The sequence below is a fragment of the Carcharhinus amblyrhynchos genome, chromosome 1 (assembly GCF_965287045.1).
Source record: "Carcharhinus amblyrhynchos chromosome 1, sCarAmb.v2.hapA, whole genome shotgun sequence".
In the NCBI taxonomy this organism is placed as follows: domain Eukaryota; kingdom Metazoa; phylum Chordata; class Chondrichthyes; order Carcharhiniformes; family Carcharhinidae; genus Carcharhinus; species Carcharhinus amblyrhynchos.
Genome location: NC_137324.1, coordinates 180830762 through 180845998, shown reverse-complemented (window position 1 = coordinate 180845998; position 15237 = coordinate 180830762). Strand labels below are relative to the sequence as shown.

General features: G+C 40.8%; 1 protein-coding gene across 2 annotated transcripts in view; it reads left to right on the top strand.

Annotated features, from left to right (window-relative positions):
• Positions 1-15237, top strand: part of pcgf3 (polycomb group ring finger 3) — a 138698-nt gene that overhangs the window by 105399 nt on the left and 18062 nt on the right. For both annotated transcript variants that reach the window (XM_080196403.1, XM_080196413.1), the window contains one exon: positions 10471-10608. In XM_080196403.1, coding sequence (XP_080052529.1) covers positions 10471-10608 — 138 coding nt within the window. The remainder of the gene's footprint in view (positions 1-10470; positions 10609-15237) is intronic.

Below are 15237 nucleotides of genomic sequence, written 5' to 3'. Positions count from 1 at the left end.
TCAAAGATCACAATTGGAGGAATTCAGATACCTTAGTGAGACGTAGGGCAAGAGAAGATTACAGAGTTAAGTTGGAGCAAGGCCCTTGAGAGATTTGAAAAGGATGAGAGTTTTTAAGTCCTGGCATTGCTCAATTGGGAGCCAGTTTAGGTGACATCAAGTGACTTATGACTTGATGCCCCTCAGGATATGGGCAGCAAGAGACTTGGATAAGCTTATGTTTACAGGGAGCTGAAGATGGGTAGCTGACCAGGCAAATATTCAAATAATCAAGACAAGGTAATCAATTAAGGCTTGAGCAACAGATAAGCTAAGGAGTGGGGTTAACAATATTATGGAAATTAAAGCAGGGAGTTTAGTGGAGCTGTTGAAGGTTGGGAGAAAGTTGGGCTTTTCCTTTTGGAAATGGTAAAAGCCTGGTATTCATGTTGCTTGTCAGGACCTTTTTTTCTTTGGTGGGGAATGTGGCTGTCGCTGGCATTTGTTCCCCATTCCTAATTGCCCTTGACTTGAAAAGCTTGCTTGCCATTTCAAAGTGTCAACCACATTGCTGTGGCTATGAAGTCACTTAGAGGCCAGACTAGGTAGATGCAGTAGAGTTCCTCTGTAAAGGTTTCATGGTCACATTAGATCAGTTTTTAATTCCAGATTTATTAATGGAATTCATATTCCACCAGCCCATGGTGGGATTTAAATCCATGTCTCAAAAGGGTTAGTCTGGGCCTCTGGGTTACTAAACCAGTGACAAAACCCCTATGCCGCCATCTTGCCTGCTTCAGGTTGACAAGGGCTATTTCATTATAGGAGGTTGTGAACTAAACTGAACATTGCAGAATCACTAGGAAGGAGCCCCACTCAACCTCATGAAGGAAGCATTATCATTGATGAGACAGCTAACGGTGATTATGCTGAAGATGCTGCTCTGCAGAACCTTCCAAGGATATTCTAGGTTTGCAATGTTTGGCTTTCGACAACTGCAACTATGCTCTTATGTGATTGCTGTATCCACTAGAGGCTTTCTGTTTAACTTGGTTCATTTCATAGAAGGAGGCCATTCAGCCCATCGTGTGTTCACAGATTCTCTGACAGAGCATTTTGCCCAGGTCCTGTCCCTCACCCTATCCCTGTAATCCCACATATTTACCATGGCTAATCCATCTAACGTACATATCTTGGTACATCAAGGGGCAATTTACCATAGCCAATCCATCTAACCTGCACATCTTTGGACTCTGGGAGGAAACCAGACTACCCACGCAAACACGGAGAGAATGTGCAAACTCCAAACAGACAGTGACCCGAGGCTGGAATTGAGTACGGGTGCTTGGCACTGTGAGGCAGCAGTGCTAATCACTGTGCCATCAATAAGGATCACAATATGGTTGAATTTCTGATACAGATGGAGGGTGAGAAAGTAGGGTCCCAAATCAGTGTCCTCTGCTTGAACAGAGGGGTGTATGATAAGATGAGGGCGGAATTAGCTAATGTAGACTGGGGACACAGACTGGTTGGTAGGACAGCTGAGGAACAGTGGAGGATTTTTAAGGAGATTCTTTTCAGTCATCAGCAAAAATATATTCCAGTGATAAAGGAGGACTGTAAGAAAAGGGAGAACCAGCCGTGGATGTTGAAGGAAATAAAGGAGAGTATTAAATTAAAAACCGATGCATACAGAGCGGCTAAAAATAGTGGGGAATTAGAAGATTGGGAAAGATTTAAAAAACAACAAAGAATGACTAAGAAAGCGATAAAGAAAGGAAAGATAGAGTATGAAACTAAACTAGCTCTAAATATAAAAAATGATAGTAAAAGATTTTACAAATATATAAAGAAGAAGAGAGAGGCTAGAGTGAATGTTGGACCCTTGGAGGATGAGAGGAGGGATTTAATGGTGGGAAATGAGAAAATGGCTGAGACTTTAAATAAGTTTTTTGTGTTGGTCTTCACGGTGGAGGACACAAATAGCTTACCAAATGTTAAAGATAGAGGGTTGGTTGGAGTAAGGTCCTTAATACAATTACTGTTACTAAAGAGGTAGTGCTTGGTAGACTAACGGGACTGAAGGTAGACAAGTCCCCGGGACCAGATGGAATGCATCCCAGGATACTGAAAGAACTGGCAGAAGTAATAGCAGATGAGTTAGTAGTTATTTATCAAAATTTGCTGGACTCTGAGGAAGTGCCAGCGGATTGGAAAACAGCTACAGTTACGCCACTTTTTAAAGAAGGGAGCAGACAAAAGGCGGGTAACTACAGGCCAGTTAGCTTAATGTCCGTAGTTGGGAAAATGCTAGAATCCATCATTAAAGAAGAAATAGCAGGACACCTAGAAAAGAATGGTTCGATCAAGCAGACGCAGCATGGATTCATGAAGGGGAAGCTGTGTTTAACGAATTTACTGGATTTTTGTGAAGATGTGACAAGTGCAGTAGACAGAGGAGAACCGGTGGATGTGGTGTTTTTAGACTTCCAGAAGGTGTTCGATAAGGTGCCTCACAAAAGGTTGCTGCAGAAGGTTAGGGTACACGGAGTTGGGGGTAAAGTGTTAGTGTGGATTGAGGATTGGCTATCTGACAGGAAGCTGAGAGTTGGAATAAATGGGTGCTTTTCTGGTTGGCAGTTAGAACATAGAACATTACAGCGCAGAACAGGCCCTTCGGCCCACGATGTTGCGCCGACCAATTAAAAAGCAATGACCCTCTAACCTAAACCAATCCCTTTCCATCCATAAACCTATCCACGGATCTCTTAAACGCCCCCAAGCTAGGCGCATTTACAACTGCAGCAGGCAGGGCATTCCAATCCCTCACCACCCTCTGGGTAAAGAACCTACCTCTGACATCCGTCCTATAACTACCACCCCTTAATTTAAAGCAATGCCCCCTCGTGCTAGCTTTCTCCATCCGAGGAAAAAGGCTACCCTATCTAAACCTCTAATCATCTTATATGTTTCAATAAGGTCCCCTCTTAGCCGCCTTCTTTCTAACGAAAACAACCTCAAATCCCTCAGTCTCTCCTCATAGGACCTCCCCTCCATACCAGGCAACATCCTGGTAAACCTCCTCTGCACCCTCTCCAAAGCCTCCACATCCTTCCTATAATGTGGGGACCAGAACTGCACACAATACTCCAAGTGCGGCCGCACCAGAGTTTTGTACAGTTGCAACATGACGCTGCGGCTCCTAAACTCAATCCCCCTACCAATAAACGCCAAGACACCGTATGCCTTCCTAACAACCTTATCTACTTGATTCCCAACTTTCAGGGATCTATGTACACATACACCTAGATCCCTCTGCTCATCAACACTATTCAGAGTCCTACCGTTAGCTCTATACTCTACACATCTGTTATTCCTGCCAAAGTGAATTACCTCACACTTTTCCGCATTAAACTCCATCTGCCACCTCTCGGCCCAGCTCTGCAACTTGTCCAAGTCTCTCTGTAAACTATGACACCCCTCCTCACTATCTACCACACTGCCGACTTTGGTGTCATCAGCAAATTTACTAATCCACCCAGCTATACCCTCATCCAGATCATTAATAAAAATTACAAACAGCAGTGGCCCCAAAACAGATCCCTGAGACACACTACTTGTAACCGAACTCCATGACGAATATTTACCATCAACCACCACCCTCTGTCTCCTATCTGCTAGCCAATTCCTGATCCAATTAACTAAATCACCCTCAATCCCATACATCTGCAATTTCTGCAGAAGCCTTCCATGGTGAACCTTATCAAACGCCTTACTAAAGTCCATATATACCACGTCAACTGCCCTACCCCCATCCACCTCTTTGGTCACTTTCTCAAAAAACTCAATAAGGTTAGTAAGGCACGACCTACCCTCCACAAAACCATGCTGACTATCTCCAATCAATTCATTACTCTCTAAATTACTATAAATCCTATCCCTAATAATTTTTTCTAAAACCTTGCCCACAACAGAAGTCAGACTCACCGGTCTGTAATTCCCGGGGAAGTCTCTGTTCCCCTTCTTAAACAATGGGACAACATTCGCTATCCTCCAATCTTCTGGCACTATACCTGTGACCAACGACGACCTGAAGATCAGAGCCAGAGGCTCTGCAATCGCCTCTCTTGCCTCCCAGAGAATCCTAGGGTAAATCCTGTCCGGCCCAGGGGACTTATCTATTTTCAAACCCTCAAGAATATCTAGCACATCCTCCTTATCAACTGCAATACTATCTAGTTTACAACCCTGTAACCCAGTGTTCTCCACAGCTACATTTATGTCTCCCTGCGTGAATACCGAAGAGAAATATTGGTTCAATGCCTCTCCAATCTCTTCCGGTTCCACACATAACTTCCCACTGCTGTCTCTAACTGGCCCTAATCTTGCCCTAACCAATCTTCTGTTCTTAACATATCTATAGAACGCCTTAGGATTCTCCTTAATCCTATCAGCCAAAGTCTTCTCATGTCCTCTTTTAGCCCTTCTTAACTCACTCTTTAACTCCCTCCTAGCCAATCTAAAGCTTTCCAGTGCGCTACCTGAGCCCTCAAGTGTCATCCGGACATAAGCCTTCTTTTTCCTTTTAACCAGCGAATCAACTTTTTTAGTGCACCACGGTTCCCTAGCTCTACCAATTCCTCCTTGCCTGACAGGGACGTACCTATCAAGGACTCGCAGTAGCTGCTCCTTGAAAAAACTCCACATTTCGGATGTTCCCAGACCCTGTAGTCTCCTAGTCCAACCTATGCTTCCTAATTCTCTCCTAATAGCCTCATAATTACCCTTCCCCCAGCTAAAACTACTGACCCGAGGTTCGTGCCTATCCCTTTCCATCACTAAGGTGAACGTAACTGAATTGTGGTCACTATCACCAAAATGCACACCAGCTTCCAAGTCTAACACCTGGTCTGGCTCATTTCCCAGCACCAAATCCAATATAGCCTCACCTCTAGTTGGCCTATCTACATACTGAGTCAAAAAACCCTCCTGTACGCTTTGTGCAAAAACTGACCCCTCTAATGAGCTAGAGCTGTAGCAATTCCAATCAATATTAGTAAAGTTAAAGTCCCCCATAACAATTACCCTATTACTTACACTCCTATCCAGGATCGTCTCCGCAATCCTTTCCTCAACCTCTCTGGAACTTTTAGGAGGTCTATAAAAGACTCCCAACAGGGTGACCTCTCCTCTCCTATTTCTAATCTCAGCCCATACTACGTCAACAGACAAGTCCTCATCAAACTTCCTCTCTGACACTGTGATACAATCCTTGACTAATAAAGCTACCCCTCCCCCACTTCTACCTCCTTCTCTACTCCGACTGAAGCATTTGAACCCCGGAACCTGCAACAACCATTCCTGTCCCTGCTCTATCCATGTCTCTGAAATGGCCACAACATCAAAGTTCCAGGTACTGATCCACGCTGCAAGTTCATCCACTTTATTGCGAATACTCCTCGCATTAAAGTATACGCATGTCAAACCCTGCTCTGCTCCACCCCCACAATGCCGTACATTGCAGTCCCCATCTATGCCCCCCTCACTTTCATCCCTGCTACTCAGGCTCCCACTAGTTGGTGACTAGTGGCGTGCCACAGGGTTCGGTGCTAGGGCCTCAACTTTTTACCATACACATAGACGATCTAGAGGAGGGGGTTGAGTGTAGGGTAACAAAGTTTGCTGATGACACAAAGATGAGTGGAAAAACGAATTGCGTGGAGGACGCGGAAAGTCTGCAGAGAGATTTGGATAGGCTGCATGAGTGGGCGAGGACCTGGCAGATGGAGTATAACATTGGCAAATGTGAGGTTATCCACTTTGGAAGAAATAATAGTAGGATGGAATATTATTTAAATGGTGAAAAGTTGCAGCATGCTACTGTGCAGAGGGACCTGGGGGTCCTTGTGCACAAATCGCAAAAACTCAGTCTGCAGGTGCAGCAGGTGATCAAGAAGGCGAATGGAATGTTGCCCTTTATAGCGAGGGGGATAGAATATAAAAGCAGGGAGGTCTTGCTGCAACTGTGCAGGGCACTGGTGAGGCTGCAACTGGAGTACTGTGTGCAATTTTGGTCGCCTTATTTGCGAAAGGATATATTGGTTTTGGAGGGAGTACAGAGAAGGTTCACCAGGTTGATACCAGAGATGAGGGGGTTAGCTTATGAGGAGAGATTGAGTAGATTGGGCCTGTACTTGGAGTTTAGAAGGCTGAGGGGGGATCTTATAGAGAGATATAAGATAATGAAGGGGCTAGTTAGGGTAGATGTAGAGAGATTCTTTCTGCTTAGAAAGGAAACCAGAACTAGAGGGCACAGCCTCAAAATAAGCAGGGGGGTGCAGTTTAGAACAGAGTTGAGGAGGAACTTCTTTCAGAGGGTGGTGAATCTCTGCCCATTGAAGTGGTGGAGGCTACCTCATTGAATATGTTTAAATCACGGGTAGATAGATTTCTGATTGATAAGGGAATTAAGGGTTATGGGGAGCAGGCGGGTAAGTGGAACTGATCCACTTCAGATCAGCCATGATCTTATTGAATGACGGGGCAGGCTCGAAGGGGTAGATGGCCTAATCCTGCTCTTATTTCTTATGTTCAATAACAGCGCAAGTTAAATTACAGAAATTTTAACAACTGTGTTTTACGAATTTCAGGTTAAGGCTGAGCTGGCCGTTTATTTAAACATTAGTGAACATTACTATTTCTCAGTAATAGTTTTATTTGAAATCTATATCTAAAAGTCTAATTTCTGTAAAGTAGATAATGTTAATCATCTCGGGTCTATTTTAAATCCATTAGTGACTTTTGCAAACCATATCAAACCAAGTGTTTTAACTTTGAAATATGAGAAAAAAACAATTTAACTGGCACATAAATTGCTGACTAAATGGAAATGTGCACACCGAAAACAAATAACATACATAATTAAACCTATTTATTCAAGAGCTCCCTTTGCTTGCAATTTGTAAGTAAAAATTAGGCAATTGCATGGTTTAGCAAAATTTTGGTTCTACAACTAAGTTTATGAAACATTATCATTTACATTCAACTGACTTGTGTTGCAATTAAATATGCATTTTAAGAACTAATTCATTAAGTTTATGCAAATTTAAGATAAAATAATCTACATATGTTGATTTCATATTCTAACAGCTCACGTTGCCCTTTCCTTAATTTGCGGCAATAAAAGAAGCTCCCCAAACCACGACACCTTTGTTAGGATCTGTCACAAAAAGCATTGTGCCAATTTAATTTCAAAGTAAATCCCTTCATGTCTGGAAAGAAGTAGAAGCTGCAACCACCTCATTTAGTTGAGGGTTTTTGAACATAGTCCATGCAAGTGTTTATGCTCCAGGTAGATGAAGTGGGCATGGGACTGTGACAGCAATTACGTGCGTTTTGTGATAGAGAGGCTATAATATGTTTGATATTTAGAAGTGAGGAGATCTTAGCACAGCAGGGCTGCTATTCTTGACAGGAACTAGTGTGCTTTGCTGGGAAGAATACCATGTGCACCCATTGTACTGTAACTGATCAGATATAACTGGATGCTGACTATGGATGTTTGAAGTAGAAAAGTTCACACTTCTTTACCATGTGCCTTCTGCTTTTGAAGATGCATGATAAATTTACCTTGCTGCAGCACATCAGAAATCTGAGGAATTTAATTTGACATCCATTCAATGATTTTGAATGTTTAAGAATTCTTTTTTGATGTTGTAGGGAGATTTGATATGGTGCACATGGGCTTTCATTTGATTATTTGCCATATAGCAGGCTTGTCAGCAAAAGGGACAGTGTTTATCATGGATACAAAGTTATCTGAGTGACAGGAAGTAATTAGTCACTGAGTCAAAATCCTAGAACTCGCTACTGAGCTGCACTGCAATGCATCTACACCAGATGGACTTCAGCAGTTTGAGAATGCAGATCACCAACACCTTTCCTAGCACAATTAGAATGAGCAATAAATGCTAGCCTTGCTAGTAGCACCTATATCCTGTGATGAATAAAAAAATTGTATGTACAGTCATGAGAAGGAACTAATGAAAATGCGACCACGTTATTCTGAATGTTTCTTTAATCATTTACTCATCCTCTGACGTATCCTTGTCATTAGTTTCAAATGTCATGAACTCACCAACTGTTCCTGAAATGTGAAGAATTTTACTGTTATTCTTTCTTACAACAGCAGATAGTAGATGGATGAATGAATGACTTTAATGGTACAAGTTTTTTTTGGTGAATTAATGCTAACTATTGGAATACACTCAACTTTAGACTTGGAGGTTAACCATAGAACCATTGGGTGCTGAATTTAGGTTCTTCTGCTCCAAAAGTGTGCTCAGTGCCAGTCTCAGTAGAATATGCTTTCCACCTTTTTTCATTGAAATTCCAAACTTCTATGATCAAATCCCCTATCAGGATGTATCTGGATCCATTTTCAACAAGCTTGCTTTCGATGAAAAAAAAGTCTTTCCCTACACATACTCTTGTGTTTTCAGAATACCAGTGTTTTCCCTTTACATTATTTAGCTGTTTTTGGAGGCCTGGATCCAGTCCTCCAGGAGGAATGTTAGAGTCGTAAAGGTTTACAGCATGGAAACAGGTTCTTTGGCTCAACTTGTCCATGATGTCCAGTTTTTACCATTAAGTTAGTCCCAATTGCCCGCAATTAACCTATATCCTTCTATACCATTCTTACCCATGGAACTATCTAAATGTTTTTTAAAAGACAAAACTGTACCCGCCTCTACTACTACCTCTGGTAGCTTATTCCAGACACTCACCGCCCTCTGTGAAAAAAAATTGCCTCTCTGGACCGTTTTGTATCTATCCCCTCTCAATGTAAACCTATGCCCTCTAGTTTTAGAAACCCCTACCTTTAGGAAAAGATATCGACTATCTATCTTATCTATGTCCCATTATTTTATAGACATCTATAACATCACCTCTAAGCCTCCTGTGCTCCAGAGAAAAAAGCCCCATTCTATCCAGCCTCTCCTTACAGCTCAGACTATCAAGTCCCGGTATCATCCTAGTAAATCTTTTCTGAACTCTTTCTGGTTTAATAATAACCTTTCTATAATAGGTTGACCAGAACTGTACACAGTATCCCAAGTATTCTGGGGAGCGATTGCTTAGTGGTATTATTGCTCGTCTATTAATCCAGAAACTCAGCTAATGCTCTGGGTTCAGATCCTGCCGTGACAGTTGGTGGAATTTGAATTCCATAAAAAATGTCTGGAATTAAGAATCTACTGATGACCATGAAAGCATTGTCAGTTGTTGGAAAAACCCACCTTGTTCACTAATGTCCTTTAGGGAAGGAAATCTGCCGTCTTTACCTGTTCTGGCCTACATGTGATTCCAAACCCACAACAATGGTTGACTCTCAACTGCCCTGTAAACAAGGGCAATAGGGCTGGGCAATAAATGCTGAACAGCCAGCGCACCCATGCCCCACAAAGGAATATAAAAAAAACTGTGACCTTACCAATATCTTGTACAACTTCAACAAGACGTCCCAACTCCTCTGTTCAATGTCCTGACCAATGAAATCAAGCATGCTGAATACCTTCTTCACCACTCTGTCCATCCATGACTCCACTTTCAAGGAGCTACGAACCTATACCGCTAGATCTCGTCGTTCTATAGCTCTCCCCAACACCCTACCATTAACTGAGTAAGTCCTGCCCTGGTTCAGTCTACCAAAATGAATCACCTTGTATTTATCTAAATTAAACTCCGTCTGCCATTCGTCAGCCCGCTGGCCCAATTGATCAAGATTCCGTTGCAATCCTAGATAACTTTGTTCACTGTCCACTATGCCACCAATCTTTGGTGTCATCTGCAAACTTACTAACCGTGCCGCCTCAATTCTCATCTAAATCATTAATATCCATGACAAATAACAGTGCACCCAGCACCAATCCCTAAGGCACACTGCTGGTCACAGGCTTCCAAATGTTCTGACATCTTTCCTAAATTTCTCTTTATACCAGCATGTTTGTGTCCTGTATCCTGCTGCTGTAATATATTCTGTTTTGTGTTTTCTGTTTCCCTGTATTGTCTTCTTTCAGAGACTGTCAGAGGAGCTATGGTTTGTCATCTCTTCAGTATTGGGAATCAGTCAATTTTCCCTCTTTTGAGCCTCTTCTTGCATCTTGTAGCCATTAGAATTGCATCAAGTGATTTAACCCCAGAGCATTGGATAGCTCCATTGTATCTGGGGATTTGACCTTTACTGATTTGGCCAAATAACTCAGCATCCTGTTCATTTAATTTATTCTGGCTGACTGGCCTGTAATTACTCAGCCTGTCCCCCCCTCCTTTTTTAAACAATGGTTTAACTATAAGAGAGATTTGAGATGTGTGGATTTGGGGAATAGTTCAGTTCTCTTTGCATTTTTGCTGGATTGTTGAATATTCAGTGACAATGCAGAGAATATTTATTAAATTATACTACATTATATGTTTGCCTTTTGCTTTAAGGTAAGCATCTGTTTGGAGTGCAATAGTAGTAAATTGCGTGGGTTGAAGAGGAAGTGGATTCGCTGTTCAGCACAGGCTACAGTTCTACACCTGAAGAAATTTATCGCCAAAAAACTCAACCTAGCATCATTTAATGAGGTAAATTTTCAAAATGAATATCACAGCCAGTATACTATTTTGGAACTGCATATATACTTTAATATATTTATTTTACCCAGCATAATCTTATGAAATTGATGTATTGGGGCAGTATAATGTCAACTATTCCAAGGATTAGTGAATTCTACTTGCACTATTTTGTTACCGTGTTTATTGTTCGTTCACTTTGCTTTGGGTGCAGATTGAATCTTTATTTGTTGGAGCATTGCGAATCTTTGTCCTTTGTCAAATCCAGAGCTTTGTGTGAAGTTATATCGATCCTACAAGTTAGCAAATTTAGTTTGTTAATTTGAGATTATTCAGATGCACAGCAAATATATCATGCTGCAAAATGGAGGAGCAGCTGCTGAATAGCAAACTTTTCTTTCTCTTTGCTTTTTTATGTTTTAACATTTCTTTCCCTTTCCCGTAACTAGAATTGCAATGTGTCCCTGTGAAATGCTTAGCCGGTGAAGTTATCAGCTAAATAGCTGTCTCCCTCAAGAGTTTGAAACCTTTTAAAAGGTTTTCTATTTACCCATGTTTCTGCTTTTTAATTCCAGCATATTTAGTGCTTATATTTTTTGTACTATGTTTGTTGCTGATTTGCTTAGTGACATATCCGATTCTGATTGTGAGAACTTGCTTTCTATTTTTGAGCTATCTCTTTCCTTTTTAACTTGCATTTGCTCTGTTTTTCCTGATGTGTGTGCTTTCTGTTGTGTTCTTCCTTACTACCTTTCTCTCATGTATTTTGTTGTATACATGCTCGCTCCCTCTGTTTTTCTGTCGTGTTTCCTGTTTGTGTTCTTTCTTTTCATTACTCTTATTACAATTATGAGGTTTATGAGATTGTTATATTTTGGTACTGTCTTGAATTTAAGTAAAAGTAAGGGGATCATGTGACCTGTTCTGAAGGCTGTCTGACAGTAGTTAAATTGTTAAGAGATTAAAGGGAGCCCAGATTATGTTACTGGGTCAAGGGTACTAGGTGTTTACACTTGGATGTAATGGCAGCAGCCTGTACGCTAACAATGCGTAGACTGCGTGTCTGCAAAGTATTGAAATGTTGTGAATGTTGGCTTGTAAAGAGTTGTTTTTTGAACTGTCCTTTTATTTCCAAGGTAAGAGAGTTAGAGTTAGCTAATCAGCATTTACACCATGACCGCCATGGCTTTGAGGTGGAAAGAGTACACAGGATGCCATTGTGGTATTTTGTTACAGGCTTTCCTAAAATATCACAATATCACAGACAGGTTAGTATGCCAGAATTCGAGAGAGAGCAGCTAGAGGCTGAAAGTCTCACTGGTTCACCATGCAGCAATGTGGGTGATGCTCGCACTTGGATTGGAAAGATCAAATACTTGGGGAGTTAAAATGAAGCCGGAAGAGTTGTCTAGCTTTAACAAGTCGAAGAAGTTTCCAGGAAAACTCACACAATGCAAATCAAATCTGGAGTTTCCAGGCTCAGAAAGGAAAGATTAGAACTAAACCCTGAAAAGTTAGGAATTATTTTGGACTGATTCAGGAGAATTGAATATCTACTTAAAGGGCAGTGTAATGTGTTCCTAAGAGTGAAATTTTTCAGCTAGGCTAAATATTCTGTTCTGTGGTTTAAAGTGCAAGTTGCCTATAAAGTGTTTAGTTAACAAAGCTGTTAGTCTGCTTCTAAACATCTTCTAAACAGCTTAAATGTGAAATCTTCCCACATCATATGTTCAGCTATTAACTGCAATTTCAAATGTCTTTTAAAAAGTTTTGTGGGGATTGTAACAGATTCTCTCCAATTTTCTTTCTATCTATCTAGCTTGTTCTCTCAGTTTGAGTCCATATCTCTTTCTCTTTTTGCATCTTCTGTTACATTGTCTTGAGTTCCTGCTTGCTGTAAAACCTAAGTTATATGTAAGTAATATACTGAGCTTAGGTAAGATTTAGAGTAAATTCTGCAGTGCCGCTCTCTTCATTTTAAATAAAGGTGATCATTGTATGGATTGATGGCCATCACCTGTAACCTGGGCTGCCTGGCTGCATCAACAATATAAATGTAGAATATTGTGCTGCTTGTGTCTACTAAATAGGTTAAAGTGTAATTTAAAGAGCAGCTGGATTTTTTAACAGTTTCTTGCAAAAATCTGGAAAAAATGAAACTTGTTCTGATATTTAAAAAGTCTTATGATCTCCACCACCCCTCCCCATCTGATATCAAGCAGGAATCACTGAGCTTGCAAGAACTTGCCCTTTTATGCTATTATCCTGACAATAAAGACCCTTAAAGTTGCACCTTGTTGAACTGGCTTTTTAATGGGGTACTACTGTGATTTACCATGAAAACCTAATTTCATGGTTGTGGAATCTCAATCTTTCCAATTGTAATAATTCGTGTTCTTAAAATAGTTTTAAAATAACTTAAAATAGTTATTTTAAGAAGTTATATTTCTGCAGCTACCTTAATCCCATATTTATAGCTCAATCATTTGTTACGTTCCATTACTTATTTCTTTTATTTTAATTAAAAGTGAATGATTTGGAGATTTTAAACTTACTGGTTCATTGTCTGCGAATATTTCAATATGAGTAGCTTCTTACCCTATTTAATTACATCATTATTGTTGGATACCTGGAGTTCCTCTTTACTAGGGATGGTATGGTGGCACACTGGTTAGCACTGCTGCCTCACAGTGCCAGGGACCCAGGTTTAATTCCCAGTTTGGATCACTGTGTGGAGTTTGCATGTTCTTCCCGTGTCTGCGTGGGTTTCCTCCAAGCACACTCGTTTCCTCCTACAGTCCCAAAGATGTGCTGGTTAGGCCATGCTAAATTCTCCCTTGGTGTATTGAAACAGGTGCCAAAGTGTGGCGAATGGGGGATTTTCACAGTAACTTCATTGAGTATTAATGTAAGCCAACTTGTGACACTAATAAATAAGCTTAAAAAAATCAAACTGGTAACATTAATGCAAAATCCATACCATAGATATCAGTTAATCTTGTGGGCAACTTTCTTATAGTTCAGGAGCCAACATTGCTGCATCACTGGCTATGAAATTCAAGCTTATAATTCTTAGGAGCCACCATACTACCTTGTGTGTCAGCAATATCCTTATTTTTCCATGTAATTAGCTGATTCAATACCTGTCAGTTAGGAACATAAATCCCAAGATGAGAAAATGCCAATATCAATCTAGCTGACCTTCTTCTATGTTGGTGTAATAATGGACTCATTTGCTCAATTCATCTGCCATCTCTTTACTTTCCATTAATAACTCCTGAGATTTACTTTCTATGGGACCAATGCTCACTTTGTTAACTCTTTTTAAAAATATCTATAGAAATTATTACCATCTGTTTCTATATTTCCATTTAACTTTCTCTCATACTCTAATTTTTCCCCCCTTATTAATCTTTGAGGTGTTTTTTGCTGTTTTGTATTCTCTTCAGTTTTCTAACTTGCCACTTATATTAGCCAATGATATGCCTTTTTTAACTCGTTAACCACAAATGGTTGATGCTGCTCTTGAAAATATTCTTTCTTGTTGAAATGTGTCTTTTGTGTATTCATAGAATCAGAGAAACCTTACAGTGCAGAAAAAGGACCTTCAGCCCATCGAATCTGCACCGACCATAATCTCACCCAGGCCCTACCTCCATATCCCTACCTATTTACCCACTAATCCCTCTAACCAATGCATCTCAGGACACTAAGGGACAATTCTAACGTAGCCAATCACCTAACCCGCACATCTTTGGACTGTGGGAGGAAACCGGAGCACCCAGAGGAAACCCACGCATACGCAGGGAGAATGTGCAAACTCTGCACAGACAATGACCCAAGCCAGGAATCAAAGCCAGGTCCCTGGAGTTGTGAAGCAGCAGTGCTAACCACTGTGCTACCGGGTGGTCCTGTATTCTGAAATATCCCCTTAAATGTTGCTACTGCATCTCTATTGACCTGTCCCATAACCTAAATTGCCAATCCACTTTTGCGAGCTCTACTTTCATGTTGTCATAATTGCCTTAATTTAAATTTAAAATACTTACCTCAGATCCAGTCTTTTTACCCTCAAACTGAATGTAAAATTCAATCATATTACAATCACTGCTACCTAGGAGCACCTTCACTAGGAGGTCATTAATTAATTCTATCTCATTGCACAATACATGATTAAATATAATCTGCTCCCTGTTTGGCTCTAGAACATGCTGATCTAAGAATTTATCCCAGAAACAGTCTATGAATTTGTCATTATTTGCTACCTTTGCCAATGTCCCTGCCTTGGGCATTCTCTCTTGCGCCACCTTCTGTCAGGAAAAAAATACAAAAGTCTGAGGACACGCACCAAGTGAATCAAGAACAACTTCTTCCCTGTTGCTGTCAGACTTCAGAATGGATCTACCTCGCATTAAGTTGATTTTTCACTACACCCTAGCTATGACTGTAGCACCATATTCTGCACTCTCTCCTTCTCTATGTATGGTATGCACAAGAAATAGTAGTATTCACTTTGTACTAATACATCAAATCAAGTCTGATTGTTGTAGTATATGTAGATTAAACTTCCCCGTGGTAATCACCATACCTTTCTGGCACGCTCCCACTATTTCTTCTTTGCCACCCTACTGTGTGATTACT